The sequence below is a fragment of the Aedes aegypti genome, chromosome 2 (genome assembly GCF_002204515.2).
Source record: "Aedes aegypti strain LVP_AGWG chromosome 2, AaegL5.0 Primary Assembly, whole genome shotgun sequence".
Lineage (NCBI taxonomy): Eukaryota > Metazoa > Arthropoda > Insecta > Diptera > Culicidae > Aedes > Aedes aegypti.
In genome coordinates, this window is record NC_035108.1 from 245,714,198 (window position 1) to 245,734,467 (window position 20,270).

The 20,270-nt window shown below is 40.4% G+C and overlaps 1 protein-coding gene across 2 annotated transcripts in view; it reads left to right on the forward strand.

Moving 5' to 3' along the window:
• The window catches only part of LOC110676513, a 35,817-nt gene that overhangs the window by 12,977 nt on the left and 2,570 nt on the right, over nucleotides 1–20,270 (forward strand). Inside the window, exon 3 of one of the 2 annotated variants that reach the window (XM_021844688.1) lies at nucleotides 2,133–2,558. The exons of the other annotated variant lie outside the window; for it this stretch is intronic. Within the exon in view, the coding sequence (XP_021700380.1) occupies nucleotides 2,133–2,540 (408 nt within the window). The 3' untranslated portion in view covers nucleotides 2,541–2,558. Of the gene's footprint in view, nucleotides 1–2,132; nucleotides 2,559–20,270 lie in introns of those variants that run through there. 2 annotated transcript variants of the gene reach the window in all.

Here is a 20,270-nt window from a genome sequence, read left to right on the forward strand (position 1 = left end):
TTTTGGCCATTAGATAGGCTCATTACAAGCATCTCAGGATAATTTTTAACGGCTACTTAAACATTTTTGTATTCTCGAAAAATTGTTGAAAAATTGAATAGAGTAAGGTGGGGTAAAAAGACGAGTGGGGTAAGAGTATCATTTTGAGATTTCTCACTCAATTCAAAATAAATATTATAAATGCCATGATGGTTCGAATGCTATTTAAGTAAGACACTTTCATTCCAAAAATTATAAAAATCGGTTGATATTTGGAAAAGTTATGGCTATTTGTTGGTTTTCGACGAAAAATTGTAATATTTGACTCAAATTTCATGGCATGAAACGCAATAAAAATAAAAGCTTTTTTGATTTCTTATTTCAGGGCGTAGTTAGGCCTATTATAAAGAAGCTTTGAGGTGCATTAGTTTTTTCATAAACATTTGCAAACAAATTTTGGCCCATAGTGGGGTAAAAGTACGAATTTACGGGGTAAAAGTACGACCCATGCATAAACTTGGAGAAAAACTTTCAAATTGTTAAAAACGCACATGCTATCCTTAAATTATAGAAATAAACTTGAGCATGCGAAAAAATTCACCAAAATTACATGTTTAGCTCAATTTTTTGAAAATCGGCCTAATTTGGCTATAGTACAGTGAAGCCCATGATTAAACTAATTTTGGATAAATTTGTATTCGAAATTTGGTGTGTATTTCTTTTCATGCATCACTTTATAGCTGGTATGAACTATTCCAGTTACAAAAACATCAATGTTTTGTGTTTCAAACAGCAAACATCGTATTCGTTCTTTTGCCCCATAGCATTCGTACTCTTACCCACCCATTGGGGTAAAAGTACGAATAAGACATCGAATTTTAAAACTGTAATAACTAAAAATGGGTACACAAGCTGGCATAACTTTGTTTGGCGAAATTGTAGCCAATAGATCACAGGTCCATCGTGCGGTATTCATTTATTTTCAACTGTGTTAGTGTTCGAGAAATATTGATTGCTCTCTGAAATTCGTACTCTTGCCCCACCTTACTCTACTTACCTAACCAACAACGGCCTGGATCTAGTAAAGTGAAAAATGTATCAACTTTTATTTTTTCATAATCAATCTATCACAGAAGAAGCGTTGGGTGGTATTGAATTTCCTTCAAAACTGTGTTCCCGTTAGTTACACGGAACATTATTTTAAAACATTTAAGATCGTCAGACATATTCACAGCTCTACATTTTGTTAGATTCAGTTTTTCTACTTCCACAGAACATGTTAAGAAACATTCAACATTATGAGGAGGATCGCTTAGGAAAAAATACATCATGCAGGTATGGACCTGTGCACTGCACGAAAATAATGACGTTTCAGCGGTGCCGAGTTTACGAGTTACCATGGTCACATTAATAATACGGCTCGGCGCAAACGTCAAATATTTTCGTACAGTTCACCCAGTGCACAGGTCCATGGGTGAACTGTACGAAAATATTTGACGTTTGAGCCGTGCCGTATTATTTATGTGACCATGGCAACTAAACAACTCGGCACCGCTCAAACGTCATTATTTTCGTGCAGTGCACAGGTCCATGGACTTGTGCACGAATTCATGCTGGTCTGCTCTGACTCACCGAAAATTTGACTTTTGGTACGGTCTGTGTTTTCAAACTTTCTGTGAGAGTGAGCAGGACAGCATAAATTCGTGCAGAAGTCCATACATCGCTTTAATGGAAGCCCACATCATCACCAGGACCGCGCTGACGTTGTCAACGTCAGCGAGGTGCAAACCAACGGTATGGCATTCCTATCTCAACCAGCACACATTTTCGTAGCCAACATAGATGGAGTTCTACTAGACATCCCCACATGGGGTTCTATGTTTTGCAGTTTCAATGTGAGCTACAAAACATGGCGGTTTAGCAGCCCCTTTCATCAAGCATAATTTTTTTCTCCCGGGGCCGATAATTTTCACCTCATACAAACTTTTTCTTATCTCGACGAAACCTTCAGATATGGCTCATTAGTGTTCACCGGTGAGACCACTTCCCATACATTTTTGCCCGTTCATTTTTGAAATCAACCTTTCTGCAATAGCAATTGTAAATGTTTTCGAATTTAAAATAACGATTCGATTTTGTTTTTGAATTAACAGATGAAGGTAGCTTTCGCTGAACTTCCGTTGGAGGCACGTTCGAAGAAACCACCCAACAAAACTGCGGTTGAGCACAATACGCAAGCGAAGTCGCCTGCACAATCCAAAACCGAGGAACGTTATCGATCATCTCAGAACGTCAAGGCTGGAGCGAAGCCCGAAACGCCACTCGTGGGTCAGAAACCGGCGAGTCAGGAAAGCAGCCAACATAATTCAGCAAAAGCTCAGCAATCCAACGAAAAGAAGTTTCGCCAACATCCTGAGAAGATCAAGACTAAGGCGTATCCCAAAATGCAAGGTTCAGACATGGACGGAACCATTCTGCCGACGAGGCGATTGGAAACAGTAGGCGGGTTTCCGACTGAGGTAAGTGACCCAATGTGGCCTTCTTCTTCTTCTTCTTCTTGACATTACGTCCCCACTGGGACAGAGCCTGCTTCTCAGCTTAGTGTTCTTATGAGCACTTCCACAGTTATTAACTGAGAGCTTTCTTTGTCCAATTTTGCCATTTTCGCATTCGTATTATCGTGTGGCAGGTACAATGATACTTTTGCCCAGGGAAGTCCAGAAAATTTCCATTACGAAAAGATCCTGGACCGACCGGGAATTGAACCCTCTAACTCTAACCACTAGACTCAGGAGAGCCCCAACCCAACGTGGCCTGTCCAGGTCAAACTAATTTAAAAGACCTTATGAAGCTATAAATCGCACGATTTTTTGGATGGAACCTTAATTTATCCGACTATTTCTTGCAGCACCATACGTGCCGATATTTGGCTATTTCAGACCAAAAATAGTAAAAACTTGACGAAGCGAATTTGAAATCAACCTTTCTGTAAAAGATTGTAATGTTCTGTAATGTAATCAAATTGATAACGATTTAATTTTGTGTTTGAATTGACAGATGAAGGTAGCCTTCGCTGAACTTCCGTTGAAGGCACGTTCGAAGAAACCATCCAACAAAACCTCGTTTGAGCACAATGCGCAAGTGCAGTCGCCTGCACTATCCAAAACCGAGGAACGTTATCGATCATCTCAGAATGCCAAGCCTGGAGCGGATTCAGAAACGCCACTCGTGGGTCAGCAACCTGCGAGTCAGGAAAGCAACCGTCATGATTCACCAGAAGCGCAGCAATCCAACAAAAAGAAGCATCGCCAACATGCTGAGAAAATCAAGACTGAAGCGTATCCCAAAACGCAAGGTTCGGACATGGACGGGACCATTCTGCCGACGAGTGGATTGGAAACAGCATCATCTCAGATCGACAAAGCTGGAGCGAAGCCGGAAACACCACTCGTTGGTCAGCAACCGGCGAATCAGGGAAGCAATCGACATGATTCACCAGAAGCGCAGCAATCCAATGAAAAGCAACATCACCAGAAGATCAAGACTGAAGCGTATCCCAAAATGCAAGGTTCAGACACAGACGGAACCATTCAGTCGACGAGGCGATTGGAAACAGCAGGCGGGTTTCCGCATGAGGCAAGTTACCTAACGTGGCCTAGCCACGTCAAACTACATAGAAACATCCTATAAAGCTATAAATTGCATGCCATTTTTGTCAATTTGTGTATTTTTGTATTTATATATTTTTTTATGACGCCTAAATTTATCCGATGTTTGGCTATTTCAGACCAAAATGTGAAAACTTCACGATAGTATCAAGTACCGTGCACGCACCATATTTGACGCGGTGAAGGAAATTTAAAATTTAAACATGAGTAAAAAATTAAAAAGTTGGCCGATTTTGCCGAAATATAAAGCTTTGATAGATTCATTCTACATCCCATGTTTTGTGCAGCGGTTAATTGGAATATTGGGTGCCTAATTTGACGCACCTTATTTTCATACAAAATTTTATTTTTGCTGATTAGTTGCCAACAATAAACTTTTTACGATTGGGATCCTTCAAAGTTATTGATTTATAATAGAATTAACTCAGAAATGCGTCAAGTTTTGACCCGCGTCAAATATGGTGCTCTCACGGTAGGGACATCCGCCTATTATTGAACGGCTCAGAATGTCGCCTATTGTTGAACAGTCCATGCATTTTTTTATGGCGTATTCAAGAATTAGCGAGCAAACGGAATACGCGAATTTAAAATCGGCCTTTCTGTGACAGCCCTTGTAAATGTTAACGAAATGTAATTTGTTAACGATTTAATTTTGTGTTTGAATTGACAGATGAAGGTAGCCATCGCTGTACTTCCGTCGGAGGCACGTTCGAAGATAACACTCAACAAAACTTCGTTTGAGCACAGTACGCAAGCGAAGTCGCCTGCACAATCCAAAACCGAGGAACGTTATCGATCATCTCAGAACGTCAAGGCTGGAGCGAAGCCCGAAACGCCACTCGTGGGTCAGCAACCGGCGAGTCAGGAAAGCAGCCGACATGATTCAGCAAAAGCTCAGCAATCCAACAAAAAGAAGCATCGCCAACATCCTGAGAAGATCAAGACTGAAGCGTATCCCAAAACGCAAGGTTCGGGCATGGACATGACCATTCTGCCGATGAGTGGATTGGAAACAGCATCATCTCAGATCGACAAAGCTGGAGCGAAGCCAGAAACGCCACCCGTTGGTCAGCAACCGGCGAATCAGGGAAGCAACCGACATGATTCACCAGAAGCGCAGCAATCTAATAAAAAAAAGCATCACCAATATCCTGAGAAGATCAAGACTGAAGCGTATCCCAAAACACATGGGTCGAGCATGGCCGGGACCATTCTGCCGACGAATGGATTGGAAACAGCAAGCGGATTTCTGGATCAGGTAAGTTTCCCAATGTGGCCAAGTTACGTCAAAATAATTAGGGATATCTTATGAAGCTATAAATTGCATGCTTTTTTTTTCTTCTGGTAATTTATGTTCCTTTTTTCGAATGACGCCAAAGTATCCGACTATTTCTTGCAGCACCATAGGTGCCGATGTTTGACAATTTCAGTCCGCGCTGGTCAACTTAGTAATTAGGGGTGTCTTATGGTCCTATAGGTCCAGGAACAGGGCTCCTTTCAGACTACTCAAGTAAATCAACCCCACTAACAGGAAGCGTGTGGTTTCAACCTTTTATTTTACATGCTTGCAGAAACATGGTTGGGTGTAGAGATGGGACCGAATATTTGGCCACCATGGTATTTGATAAGCCGAATATTAGCCATCTGGTCAAGTTATTAGCAAAAGAGAAAATCGACGAAGAGAAATCGTTCACTGCAGTTACGTCCTTATGATACTCAACGCGAGAACTATTCAATGTTTTCAATTGCATCAAACTCGCTTAATGTACCGTGCAAGCACCATATCCTGAACGGTTAAGAAAATATATTTTAAATTACCTAAATAAACAAAGTTTTCAATTTCAAGGATACTGATTTGTTTTACCGCTGCATTTATCAAGTATCCAAGTAAACGTACAAAATAAAATAGGACGCAAAATAATAACTAAATAAATTAAAAACCGCATTTTTGTCTTCCGCACCCATGTTCCTAATTATGGACACCATTTAACTCAGTGATCCTAATTATGGACCCACGTAGGTCCCTTATTATGGACAACAAGTAAACTTAACGTATAAAATTTATTGAAAAACTACCTTAGCCGTACCTATTAGCACCTAAATGTTTGAATGAAACTTCTTTCGAACTTTCAGTTCCCTATTTTGCACTTAAAATCTTGAAATGTTTAGAATATGGAACACACTGTTCAGAATATGGCGCTGTCTAAAATATGGTGCTTGTACGGTAACTTATCAGGGAAATAGAACTATCTTTGTCATATGGATGAATCAAAAGGTCTTCGAATATACTCGCTCTATAGACTAATGGGTTGTCTTTGACGCAAAAAATGATTGAGCACGCTGTAATGTTACTTCGGTACCTCGTCACCCACTAAATGCAACTATGTTAGTGGTCTAATAACACTTGCGTGCTCGGCAAAGTTCCAACATGCCGCTTAGAGTGTTGCCACAAATAACTATAGTTTGCTAAAACCAGTTATCTGGCTGGTGGGGCATGAGAGCCTAAGATTCAATCATAAATGCAATTGGACGTAACCCTTAAGTTCTTTGAGTGAACCTTATACTTGAAGATATATTCAAACTAAAAAGCCTTCAAACGCACAAAGATAGTTCTATTTTGTGTCAGTTTTCCCATTCGTCAATCAAAATCATTGTTGAAAAATGAATGAGATTCAATTGGCACGTAGTAATGTATGGTTTATGTACCGTAAAACAATACAGTTCCAATGTAGAACCATTCTTGTACCATTAATTCAATAGTAGAAACGGAAATCAAATTACAATACAAAACCATACATTTTCGTTACATTGAATGGTTGAATACCACACAAATACAGTTGAAAACCATTCATTTACTTAACATTGAATGGTAAATACCATTCATTCTATGGAATTGCTCAACCCGTTACAATGGAGAACCATTCTGTTACCATTGATTTAAAAGTAGAAACATAAATCAAATTACAATACAAAACCATACATTTCCATTGCATTGAATGGTTGAATACCATACAAACACCATACAATCTATGGTATTTCTGAAGTTCTGAACCATGATACCTGTAAAAGCAACATTACATATACCATTCAATGTACCGTTTTGTAAAAAAAAGTTATATGGAAAAAGGCATTTTTTGTATTGTTACGATACTTACCAACCTATTCAATCTACTGTAAAAACTTCATTTACCATTCGTTGAATGGTTGAAAACGGTTCGTTGAATGTTTTTTTTTTTCTATCGGGGATTTTTACAATGATTTCTATGGTAAATGTATGGTTTCAAATGGTGCTGTTACAATGGATTGTTTGGTTTTTCGACTGTAATTTTTATTCGGGAAGCCAATGTCAGACAAATTTTAGGTTCGGCCGGACAGAATTTATCTGACGTTGACTTGTATAACCAAAAATATCAGAAATTTTTTTTTTTTAATTTGTCAGTAATTAGTCAAATCGATTTTCTTTTGTTAGTAGGTATTTTATAAATCGTGTTTAACTTGGTTTGTTTGAATCAATTTACCCGGAGCTACGAATCTACCCACATTTGAGGGGGTTAGAAGCAAAAGGGTGTGAGTGACAAAAACCTCCTTTTGAGATAAAAACAGCTTCAAAGTTTTTAAACGATTTTCCACTCCATACAAAATGTATGGGAATTAAAAAATAAGTCAACTTTCTACGAATTATTTATTTTTTATCCGATTGACGGAAAAATTGCCTTGAAGTACCGTTGGAAAGCGTACTCAACTCAAAACCGATCAAAATTTCAGTTATAGCCTTCTGCTTTTGGGCCCCTCATTTAAATTCTTTCGTCGCATACTGCTAACAAATATTTTGTGTTGAGTTGTTTTCACTAAATGTGAAAGTATATTGCTCCGAATGTGTAGATATGCACTCAACTCAAATTTGGCTTCATCCACAGGCAATCATCGCTGAGCCGGGGAGTGCTTTTTTTGTAAAATTATTGACAACTAGTGAAATTTTGAATATTTGTTTACCTACGAGCTACCAAAAATTGCCAGTCTGAACCGTTTTAGCTAACCCTTCGTACAAAAAAATTCAGTGACAATAAGACTGATGCCAGACAAAGAACAGCTGGTCAGTCATTTTATGTATGAAGTTTTGACGGGAAGCAGTTGCGTTAGCATATCGCGCGAAAGCAACAGCAATACCAACAGTGTTGTCATTTCGTAAATGGCTTAATAGTTCTTTGTTTTCATATTTCTCTGTCGCCGGTCAAATTGGAATAAATTGTCAAAAATCCGTATGTGAATGATGCTCCTATATTATACCGCATTTCGTACATAACAAGTGCGACTAGAAGTGCGGGATTGCAAATAGAAGCGCGCGTTTGCATCGGATCGAGCTGGTGTCTTCGCCGCACTTATTCCTCGTGAGATGAGGAATAAGGCGGAGAAGAGGCCAGATCGATCCGATGTGATCGCGCACCTTTATTTACGGTTTCGCACTTATAAGAAGTCCAGTTTTGAATACAATTTATAATATAAGTGCAATTTTTTTTCCTACAGACCAATCAAGATGCACCCAGTGTTGAAGACAATTCGGTAGATGGATGGGCGGTCCATGGTACCGTACCGACGGCTGAGGTGCAGTCCACCGTACTGAAGATCGAATTTGGATTCCGGGCCAAATCCTCGAACTATTCCGACAAGGGAACGATGCGGTATTTTAACTGTCGTCGAATCAAGTTTCGTGCAAAGCCGCAATGCGGAAGAAAACTACTGGTTTTCATCCCAAATTCCGAGGATCCTGCTACCATCAGCCTGAGAGGACAGCACACATGCGAGACAGCCCCACCTGAGAACTTGGCCCGAACAAAGCTCAATCAACAACAGTCGGAATTGGTCGAAGGATTATTGAAGTGTGGAATACCATCTAAGGATGTTAAGAAGCACGTCCGAATGCAGAATGGTGCGGTCTCAAGGAACCAATTGGACTATGCAGTGAAGTCCACAAAACAGAAGCTGTTTGGAAATGGCGTTTTGTCATTGGGTATGTCATATGTTTTCTATGTCTATGCATTTATTTCTCAAATCTGCAACATTCTGAACCGTGGCAGAAGCAGACTGTACTGTAATTTTAATATAAATAATTCTATTTCTACATAACTATCTTAAATAATCATAAAAATAAGGCGAGGGGTTATGTTTTCTATCAAATGTACTGTCAATAATTGTACTTTTATCATTTCGTGTTCGAAGAACAATAGCGTATTGTATAAGAGATTGCCCAATTCTTGCAGGATGTTTCACATACAGATGTTTTGTGTAAGAATAGGTAGTAAGGTATCGTGTCAATTCGTCTTACAAATGTTTTTATTCGTTCTACCTCCAAATACGACGATCCAGTAATCAAATTTAAATTCTGTCAAAGCAGTTCAGACATTATAAGTCACAATGTCTCAACTGCTTTGACAGAACTGAAATTTGATTACTGGATTGTCGTATTTGGAGGTAGGACGAATAAAAACTTTCGTAAGACGAATTGACACGTAACCCTATGGCGAAGAAGCAATGTTATTACCCATGCCAAACATTTGATTGCAAAATTACTTACCCACATAGTTTTTTTTTTATTTTTTTTCACCCATCATATAATTTTAAGGTGAAGATAAATCGAAGCCACAATACTAAATTTCAAGATAACAAATCTAAAGAACCAAACATCCGGTCATGCTGAAAATTTGATCGATTGGTCAATACCTGGTGCTGCCCAATCAATCAAATTTTTAGCTGGAACGGATGTCTGGTTCTTCAGATTTGTGGTCTTGAAGTTTTTTGTTGTGGCTTCGTTTCGTCTTCACCTTAAGCTCTATCTGTTGAATCGAAAGTATCTACTTTGCGCTATTTTAGCAATTGATATATTTTTAATTTGTGTTTCATTTTACGTTGAAAATTACAGGAGAACTATGTAACGTTCTACTCTGCTCCTCAAGTAACGGCTTTAGCGCCACCTTCGACTTCCGAAGGACCGTCACTCTGTCTAAGCCCGGTATGAGACCACCCTTCTCAGGGCAGGTCGCAAATAGTTCAATGCAGAAGCAAAAACTCTCCAAAATGGCACACACGAAAGGACAAATGAACGGAAATTTAACTACAAACCAACTGAAAACCGGAAACTAAACCAAAAAGAAAAGAAAAAGTCAACCAGAACTGAGCGGCAGAAAAAGTCTTAACTTAAGAAACCAACAAATCTAGATATTTACAAAAAATAAACGTAAAAGAATGGTAGAGTCGTTTTCAATCCGAACTCGAAATAAATATTATGAAACAAAGTCAATTTAAACGAATTTATTTAAAAAAAAATGAATTTAGAGAGTTATTTGCATAGGACCTATTCAAAACGTATGCAAGCTCTCAATTTATTGTGAACATTCAAATAAAACCTAGTAACTTGTCTGGTGACGTCACGCATTTAACTCATTTAGCTTATTCTATATATACAATTTGCGGATACAATCAATCTGTTCAAAAGCTAGTGTGGATCTGACCTTAACTGCATCGGCGTGGTGCTCCAACGGCGATGGCTTGATCGTCCCTCGACGGCAGGAGAGCTTCGTCGGATTCTAATTGGAGCGTGTGCTATACGGTAGACTCGCGCGTGGGCACGATCTTCAGGGTAGAGGCGTCCCTGGCGGTTGGTGGAGTTAGAGCGGGTTGATGTTGCTCTACGCCTCACGCTTTGGCGAAACGAGTCGAAATACTGCTCGATTTTGGATCAACGACTCGGGCACACACTTTGGGCACAAGCTCACGTCCGGGCTTATCGAACCGGTGGAAAGCTAACTGATTTTCCACCCACAATGGCCCACTAGTCGAAACAGTCTTCGATCACACGCAGGAAGGGACTTCGCACGGGAACACGTGGTACTGGGGTCAATCCAGGAAATCTTGCACTAGCCTGGACAAGCTGCCCACGTTGGATGGGCTTGACGCTGCCTATTCAACGTGATAAATTCTCACTAACATGAATCTCATAATAATTCTTCACTAAAGGCTTACCTGACTAATCACAATAAATTATTCACTTTATTCAATTTACCGGTCAAACTATTTAAACTCTGAAAATTCAAAATACTGAACCACTCGATTAAATAACTTATTCGAATAATTATGGAAAACTCGCGAACTTACTTCGAGTTCGAATTCAAAGCTCACAAATTAACGATAAGTTCACTTTCGAACAAAGACTTTCACTTTTAAAGAAAAGCTTACTACTTCGGAAAATGATCCGTTCACTTTAACTGACTCCACCAGAATAAAATGGAAAGCGCACAATAAACTTGTTCGAGCCTTAAAGCTACGACGTAATTTCCACCTAATCGTGTACAGTCTTTTTTGTACGATCTTTTTTATTGGTCAGCTCTGGAGGACTCAAAATAATCTAAAAACTTTCCACTGAATCGCTTTTCCCGATTGGTGGGTTTTCGAATTTCAAAGGACCAGGTACAAGTTAATTTGCGGAAAATTCCATAACTTATCGATTGTTTCCTAAGCGTCCAGTTCATTCGCCTTTGGTTATGCACCTTGCGCAACACTTACTTAAGCTTTACTCTTTTGGGCACAAAAGCTACTCTTGAAGCTTGCTGATCTTTTGGTTACGAACAAAAAGGAATATTATTAGACTGGCACAAAACATTTAAGTGTTACATATTCGCCTACACTAATAATAATAAAAATTTTGAAATTAATTTCAAAATTTTTATTAATTTCACAGATTAAACATCAAACTCTAATTTAATTCAAACTACATCGAAGAACATACAAGAATTCAGAACTAGTAAACTAAACAAATACAAACAAATGATTGGTCCTGCTATGCCATATTGAACTCTCACATGCTTTACAAACAACCGTACTCATTCAACCAACTTATCTTAACCGAAATGACCTCAGAGACGTCTGAGAAAACTAATACCTAAAACCGAATTTACCTCAGAAATGTCTGAGCATCTTCAACTAACGAATTACTGACTAAAACCGAATTACCCTCAGAAATGTCTGAGCATATTTTCTTCCGAATAACCAACGTACTTCAGAACAATGGTCTGAAAATATACATGATTACTTAATAACTTATCATACGCGAAATCACTCATTAATTAATTAACCGCAATCATTCATTTCAAAATGTCATAGCAAAAACACGAATCACGAACGCATAAACATCTCGACAAACGCTTCACACATATCCCGAACTTTCAGTACCGGGTTCTAACACGAAAGCTTTTTGACGATCTGTCAAAAACGAAACACGAAATCGATCAACACAAAAAACGAACGCGAGCTGTGCTGATGGGATAGAGGTAAACTAATTCTACCTAATTTCTTCAAAATTAATGATTTTAACTGCGATTCGACGACGGAAACTACTGTGAAACGATTTTATGCTAACTATAAAGTGAATTGTGGATGAAATCTATGGTTAAAGATTGGAAATATTGAACAGATTTTGTGATTCCGGGCTATTGCAATTTGTAAACAAAGTGAAATTATTCGATTTGGGTCAAGGTCAACGAAGTGCATCATTGACCTATATAAGTTGCAAGCAATGCAACACAGCTCAACACGAATATAAACGGAACGAGATAAACAAAATTCTAATTGGATTTCTATTCTAGGTTTGTTTGACTTAGTCTACTGCCTAAAAGTGGTCTACGATGTGAGGAAACCTTTAGGATGACTTCTCGAACATCGGCAATATGTATTTTTCACCTCAAAGAGTGTTTCATTGCAAACTTTTGGTTTATGTGCCTATTAGGATGCACCGTCATAGCTTGTTGTTTTAAAGTTGCTTATCAGTTCGTCAACGATCGAGGGAACACTAGGACGTCTCAGATCGGACTGCATCGTTGCACCACAGATGTGTATTTTAGATTTGAAGTAGTATATGCATTACGCGGCCGTAATGCAGTCATAGCTTGTGTTTTTGGACAGAATATTTTTAGTCGACAATGTGAGGAAACAGAACTAGCTGACATCTCGAACATTGGACGTAGTTTAGGAACCTCATTGAGTATTTTCAGTAATAGTTTCGTTGTTTATGTACCTTCTCGCGAAGGACCGACATAGCTTTACGTATTACGCTCGTTTCAAGAATGAACCATGATAGCTCCCTGCTATTCGTTGGCCATCCAGACGTTCTAAAACGTAGGTGTTCGTACCAACGACTTCTTTCACGCGAACTTTCTCGAATTTGTTAGCAAACTTGCCTACAAAATTTCGTGACTTGTCTGAGAGATACATGGTCTTCTTGTACACCACGTCTCCTTTCTCGAACTGGTGTTTCCGATTAGCTCTCAAATTATATGGATGGCTGTACTTCTGATACGCCTTAAGCAAGTTTTCTTTAACTTTGCTGTATAGAAGTTCCATGTCTTTGTTGACTTCTTGGGGACTTTTAGGTGGTTCGCTTTCTCGCAAGGCTTCGTACTCATTACCAGAACTTATCATATTTCGCCCAAAATTGAGGAAGTAGGGGCTGAAACCCGTACTTTCGTGAACATTAGTCCGTATAGCTTTCGCGATTTGGTGTACATCCTTATCCCAATCGCGGTGATCTTTTTCTCTGTTCAACGAGCATCTTACGGCTGTCACGATGACTCTATTGACACGCTCAGCCGGATTAGGGCTGGGGTGGTAGACGGACAGGGGCCAATGGGTCACGGAGAATCTTTGCAACATTTTCTGGAACAGCTCAGATTTGAAAACTGTTGCATTATCTGTAATGCAAATTGATGGCGCGCCGAATACATTGAAAATCATATTCTCAACGAAATTGCAAGTGGACGTAGCTGTCGCAGAACGCAAGCATTGTACCATGACGAATTTTGAGAAAAAGTCGCTAACCACAAGCAACCAAACATTACCTCTCTTGGACCTTGGATATGGGCCTAAGAAGTCCATTGATATTAGTTCCCAAGGGCGAGAGCAATGCTTGGGCTTTCCGCAGATTGGTTGAACGTTAATGTTGGGTGTTTTTGACTCACGACATATCTCGCATTGGCTGCAAAACCGCTTAACGTCTGAAGCTAAGCGTGGCCAATAATGCCTTTCGCGAATTTTGGAAAGTGTCTTGACGAACCCTAGGTGGGCTTCGCTGTGAATTCTTCTGATGATTTCTCTCCTTTCAACAACTGGAACAACGTATTTCCAGCGGAAGGATGGATCTTCAGATACAGTTGACCCAATTATATACTTATAGACCTTTCCGTCTGATATACGAAAATCGGGATAACGTTCGGGTACGGTTTGAACCATCTTAATTAGTTGGGTGATGTACGGGTCCGAACTAGATGTCACATCAATAGTGTTAACTGCACGAGAGAGTGCATCGGCAGGTACGTTGTCGCTCCCTTTCTTATACTGCAAGAGCATGTCGTATTTTGAGAGTTTTAACGCCCATCGAGCAATTCTTGGAGACTTACTCTCGATGGACATAGTCTTTAGGAACGTTAGACTCATCGCGTCAGTTTGGATGATGAATTGCGACCCTTCAATGAAATGTTTAAAGTTTTCAATGCTCAAGAGAACTGCCAGGCATTCACGCTCTGTGGCACTATAGCGTCGCTGAGTACTCGAAAGTTTTTTGGAGTAGTACGCAATAGGTTTGCGTACTCCGTCATGAACTTGAGCTAGCACTGCGCCGACAGCCAAGTCAGAGCTGTCAGTCTCAATTATGAATGGCAATGAAAAATCTGCATTTGCCAATATGGGAGCAGATACTAAGGCCGTTTTGAGTTTTTGGAGAGCAGCGTCTGCCTCTTCAGTCCACTGAAACTTTTTCATTCCCTTCCTCAGCAGATTCGTAATAGGGGTTGTAATCTCCGAATAGTTTGGCAAGAATTTCTGATAAAATCCCGCAAGTCCTAATAACCGGCGAATATCTTTAACCGTTTTCGGAGCTGGGTAATCGAGAACCGGTTGAATTTTGCTTACATCCATAGAAAGACCTTCTTCCGACAATACGTAGCCTAGATATTTGATCTTCTTTTGGCAGAACTTGCTTTTTTGGAGGTTTATCGTTAATCCTGCTCTATGTAGTCTCTCTGCCACGATCTGAATAAGCCTTATATGCTCGTCGATACTGTTGGACACGATAATAATATCGTCCAAATAAACGTATACATATGGCTCTAAATCATGACCTAATACACGCGTCATCAATCGGGCCATGGTTGCTGGAGCGTTTGTCAACCCGAATGGCATGACAGTATATCGGTATAAACCTTTGTTCGTACGGAACGCAGTCTTGTCCTTCGCTGAAGTCTCGAGCGGCACTTGGTAGTATGACTCCGACAAGTCAATCACCGAAAAGTATTTTGATTTGGGAATTCTCTGGAGAATTCCCATCATGTTCGGGAATGGAAAGTCATCTTTCTTGGTACATTGATTCAGCCTGCGGGAGTCCAGGCATATACGCCATTTACCGTTTGCCTTTTTTATGGGTAAAAGCGGATTGAGGAAATCAACTGGACCATGGCACTCCTCAATAACTCCTAACTTTTCCATTCGTTCCACTTCGGCATCGATGACACTTTCGACATTAGGTGACCAGCGATAATATGCAATACGTTTGGGTTTGGCATCTGGTAACAGATCAATACGGTGCTGTATCAACTGCGTCCTACCCAAGCTGCCTTCATGAGTTTCTGGTAACTGCTTGATCGCTTCAAACAAGGCTTTTCTTTCCATGTCCGAAAGGAGATGTTCTGTACTTAGGTCATCTAAGGTTTCAAAGGTCTTCTGTGGTAATTCTACGGTTGGCATCTCCAAACTCTCATCGATGTTTTCCGTAGGATCTGACAAATTATTATCCGAACTAGGCACGATCTGGAAGCAAACTTCTTTACTGCGATCTCCAAAGTAGTCATCTGCAAATGGCATGGTGTTTGAACTACTTGTTTCATCTTGACCTCCTGCTACTGTTGCTGGAGATGGAGGAAGAAGTCGAAATCCAAATTTATTCAAGAAGTCCACGCCCAATATCAAGCATTTTGAAACTTCTGGAACAATAACTGTCTGAATCACATGAGTTTTGTCCTGATATGTGAAAGGTGCATTGACGAAGCCTAGACATCGGTATGCTGTACCGTCAGCTGTCGAGATTTTAACAGCTATCGGATGAATTTTCAAACCTAATTTGTTAACTAAGTCAACCGAACTAATTATCGTTAGGCTTGCGCCAGTATCTGCAAGGCCTTCGATTTCTTCTGAGAGTATCTTGACTTTCAAGTGTGGACAACGATGAAACTTTGTGTTGATTTGATGAACATTATTGAAGATGTTATAGAAGGGTTTGGGAACCTCTGGATCGTTGCGTTGAGGGCATGGATTCCCAGAATTGCCCACGCCTACTCGTTTTTTGGCAATTCCTCTTTTTGGCCTAACTCGTGTTTGTTTGGACACCTATAGGCCGTAGTATCGGCTAATCCACAGATGTGACAGAAGATAGTCTTTCTTCTATCGCATTCTCGCCACATGTGACCAACGCCTTGACAATTCCAACACATCGTTTGCTTAGTTTTATCCTTGTTATCTCCGGGGGTTTGCTTGGTCACTGGAAACCGTTTATTGAGTCTCGCCTTAAGAGCGTTCAATTCTTCCGTCTCCTCAAGTTCACGTTGTTCATCTTCGTAATTCTCGTCACAATCTAGTTGATTGATTGCTGGCCTCGAATGTGCTGCAGTTGAGTACAAATTCGACTCGAGAGCGTCAAATTTGAAGCATAATTGCGCCAGATGCTCAATCGAGTGAATTGGTTCTAACGCAAGTCGACGTTTGTACGATTGCTTCATATTTTCCACAATGACTTCAAACTTCTCAGCTTCAGTCATCTTTTTCATCATTCTTTGGGCTAGCATTTCCATCTCCGTAAGATAGGCGCTGAATAACTCCGTAGGTCTTTGTTTTCTTGCACGCATTTCTTCGCGAATTATGCGATCCCGGTTGGGATTGTCATACCGCATCTTAAGATAAGATTCTAAAATTTCCCACGACGTAAACTTTTCCTCATACGTTGTGTACCATACGTACGCGCCATCTTTGAAAAGTAGGTGGGCGTGCATTCGTAACTCTGGTTTTGTAATATCATACGATCTACACAAAATGTCTATTTGTCGCAGAAAATCCGTGACAGGGACCGAATTGGTATCGCCAGTGAACTTCGGCCACTTCTCTATTATGCTGCACTGCTGATGCGGCAAACGCCTGGGGTAAACGCTTGTAGACGACCTGCCAGAATTCATCTGGTTCATCGGAGCAAACGTGACGTTTCCTGCACCAGAGTTAGCTGCGGATCGGAAATCATTTCTTGGTCTATTAGTTGAATGCATCGTATTCCAACCACTTGGATTTGGCACAGGGGTACTACGTTGTTCCAAAGTAGGACCAGATAACTGCAACGGTGGCGAAGGATCAGGGAATCTGAATGTCTGATTCACACTGGTATTCCGATTGTCACGTAGAGCTTGAGTCCGAGGATGGAAATTCATTTCGGCCAGATTGTTCGAAAGTGCATCAACGGCTGGGTCCAACCGAACCGTTGAGAACCTCTGGCGAACCAACTGATCGAAGCATCTCTGGACGTACGTTGAAATCTCGGATATATGGACATACTCATTATTCTGCAAATTTATATTTTCAGGTACGGCATTGGATACCGGACTAGACCGGATAGGGTTCGGAACTGGCGTCGAACAACCAGACCTTGAACGATCGATAGTCGCCGACATTCCCCGCAATGGAATTGTCGGACGGAACACGTTTGGTTCAGTTACCGCTCCAGTCTGCACTCCGTGGTCATTCGGTGCATGGTCAAAGGTAGGACCATCTCCATGTGCTATTGAGGAAGGATTACCACACTGCTCTAGGGAGGCATCCGATGGATTTGCTTGATGCGGAACCGCTCCGGTGGTCTGTGTTCGATCCTGGTTCCGAAAATTCAAAAGATTTTCAACAAGTGCTGGTATCACACCCGTCGTATCATCCGATCGTTCCATGTTTCCTCCAACCGCTTCTTCTGCCTCATTCCAGGTCATCAACCAGGGAGACTCTCGATTACGCTGTGTAATCTCATGTTCAACAGCGGTATTTTCGGAAATGGATTGAGGTCCAATGATCACACTGAACGGTGCACCTGCGGTATTTTCGTCTGACCGAGGTACCCGAACTGTGGATTCAGCAATTGGTACTGAACGCACTGTATCGTCAAAGTTAAGGCCATAATAATGCATGGTTATCCTTGCAATCAGATCGAGCAAGTACTGCACATCTTCTTGCTGACGACGAGTACGAGGCTGGTAGCGTCGAATCCTTTGGTGGTAGTGCACCAAGCGAGAAAGGCATGAAGGATCAGATCCACGAAACAGAATGTCCGCAATCTCCTTCAACTTCCTTGGTACGGTGCAGAGGTCATCAACCATCATGTGCTCCGTTACTCGCACTAATCGTTCCGATTGTGGATCACGAAGTAACGCACGGAGATCTCGTCTACGTTCTTCGAGCGATCCTCGCGTAGAATAGTCACGTAACAAAAGTTCATAATTAAGTTCACTTTCGTCCAAGTAACAAGCGTTTATTTTATACCACTCCATTGTCAAACAAACCAAAATTCAATTCAAATGAAGAAAAACTTAAATTAAAGATTTTTTTTAACAAGTTCAAACCAATTCACTGAAAATTTTACACTAAACCGATAATACTTATAACCGAAACTAATAACCGAAAACCAAAACTAATAACCGACCGAACTTAATCACTAATTACCGAAATTATCAATCAAAATTAAACCTAGCCGCGCAGGTACTGAAGAAACTAAATGAAATTGACAGAATAGGTTGAAAAGTAACTGAATATACTATGTAAGAGTTCAATTAAGCAATGAATTCAATTTAATATGTACAAAGCCAGTCAAAGAAAAATAATTAATTTAATTTGAAATGTGAAACTATTGCTTTTCGAAGGCCCCACGTTGGGCGCCAAAATGTAACGTTCTACTCTGCTCCTCAAGTAACGGCTTTAGCGCCACCTTCGACTTCCGAAGGACCGTCACTCTGTCTAAGCCCGGTATGAGACCACCCTTCTCAGGGCAGGTCGCAAATAGTTCAATGCAGAAGCAAAAACTCTCCAAAATGGCACACACGAAAGGACAAATGAACGGAAATTTAACTACAAACCAACTGAAAACCGGAAACTAAACCAAAAAGAAAAGAAAAAGTCAACCAGAACTGAGCGGCAGAAAAAGTCTTAACTTAAGAAACCAACAAATCTAGATATTTACAAAAAATAAACGTAAAAGAATGGTAGAGTCGTTTTCAATCCGAACTCGAAATAAATATTATGAAACAAAGTCAATTTAAACGAATTTATTTAAAAAAAATGAATTTAGAGAGTTATTTGCATAGGACCTATTCAAAACGTATGCAAGCTCTCAATTTATTGTGAACATTCAAATAAAACCTAGTAACTTGTCTGGTGACGTCACGCATTTAACTCATTTAGCTTATTCTATATATACAATTTGCGGATACAATCAATCTGTTCAAAAGCTAGTGTGGATCTGACCTTAACTGCATCGGCGTGGTGCTCCAACGGCGATGGCTTGATCGTCCCTCGACGGCAGGAGAGCTTCGTCGGATTCTAATTGGAGCGTGTGCTATACGGTAGACTCGCGCGTGGGCACGATCTTCAGGGTAGAGGCGTCCCTGGCGGTTGGTGGAGTTAGAGCGGGTTGATGTTGCTCTACGCCTCACGCTTTGGCGAAACGAGTCGAAATACTGCTCGATTTTGGATCAACGACTCGGGCACACACTTTGGGCACAAGCTCACGTCCGGGCTTATCGAACCGGTGGAAAGCTAACTGATTTTCCACCCACAATGGCCCACTAGTCGAAACAGTCTTCGATCACACGCAGGAAGGGACTTCGCACGGGAACACGTGGTACTGGGGTCAATCCAGGAAATCTTGCACTAGCCTGGACAAGCTGCCCACGTTGGATGGGCTTGACGCTGCCTATTCAACGTGATAAATTCTCACTAACATGAATCTCATAATAATTCTTCACTAAAGGCTTACCTGACTAATCACAATAAATTATTCACTTTATTCAATTTACCGGTCAAACTATTTAAACTCTGAAAATTCAAAATACTGAACCACTCGATTAAATAACTTATTCGAATAATTATGGAAAACTCGCGAACTTACTTCGAGTTCGAATTCAAAGCTCACAAATTAACGATAAGTTCACTTTCGAACAAAGACTTTCACTTTTAAAGAAAAGCTTACTACTTCGGAAAATGATCCGTTCACTTTAACTGACTCCACCAGAATAAAATGGAAAGCGCACAATAAACTTGTTCGAGCCTTAAAGCTACGACGTAATTTCCACCTAATCGTGTACAGTCTTTTTTGTACGATCTTTTTTATTGGTCAGCTCTGGAGGACTCAAAATAATCTAAAAACTTTCCACTGAATCGCTTTTCCCGATTGGTGGGTTTTCGAATTTCAAAGGACCAGGTACAAGTTAATTTGCGGAAAATTCCATAACTTATCGATTGTTTCCTAAGCGTCCAGTTCATTCGCCTTTGGTTATGCACCTTGCGCAA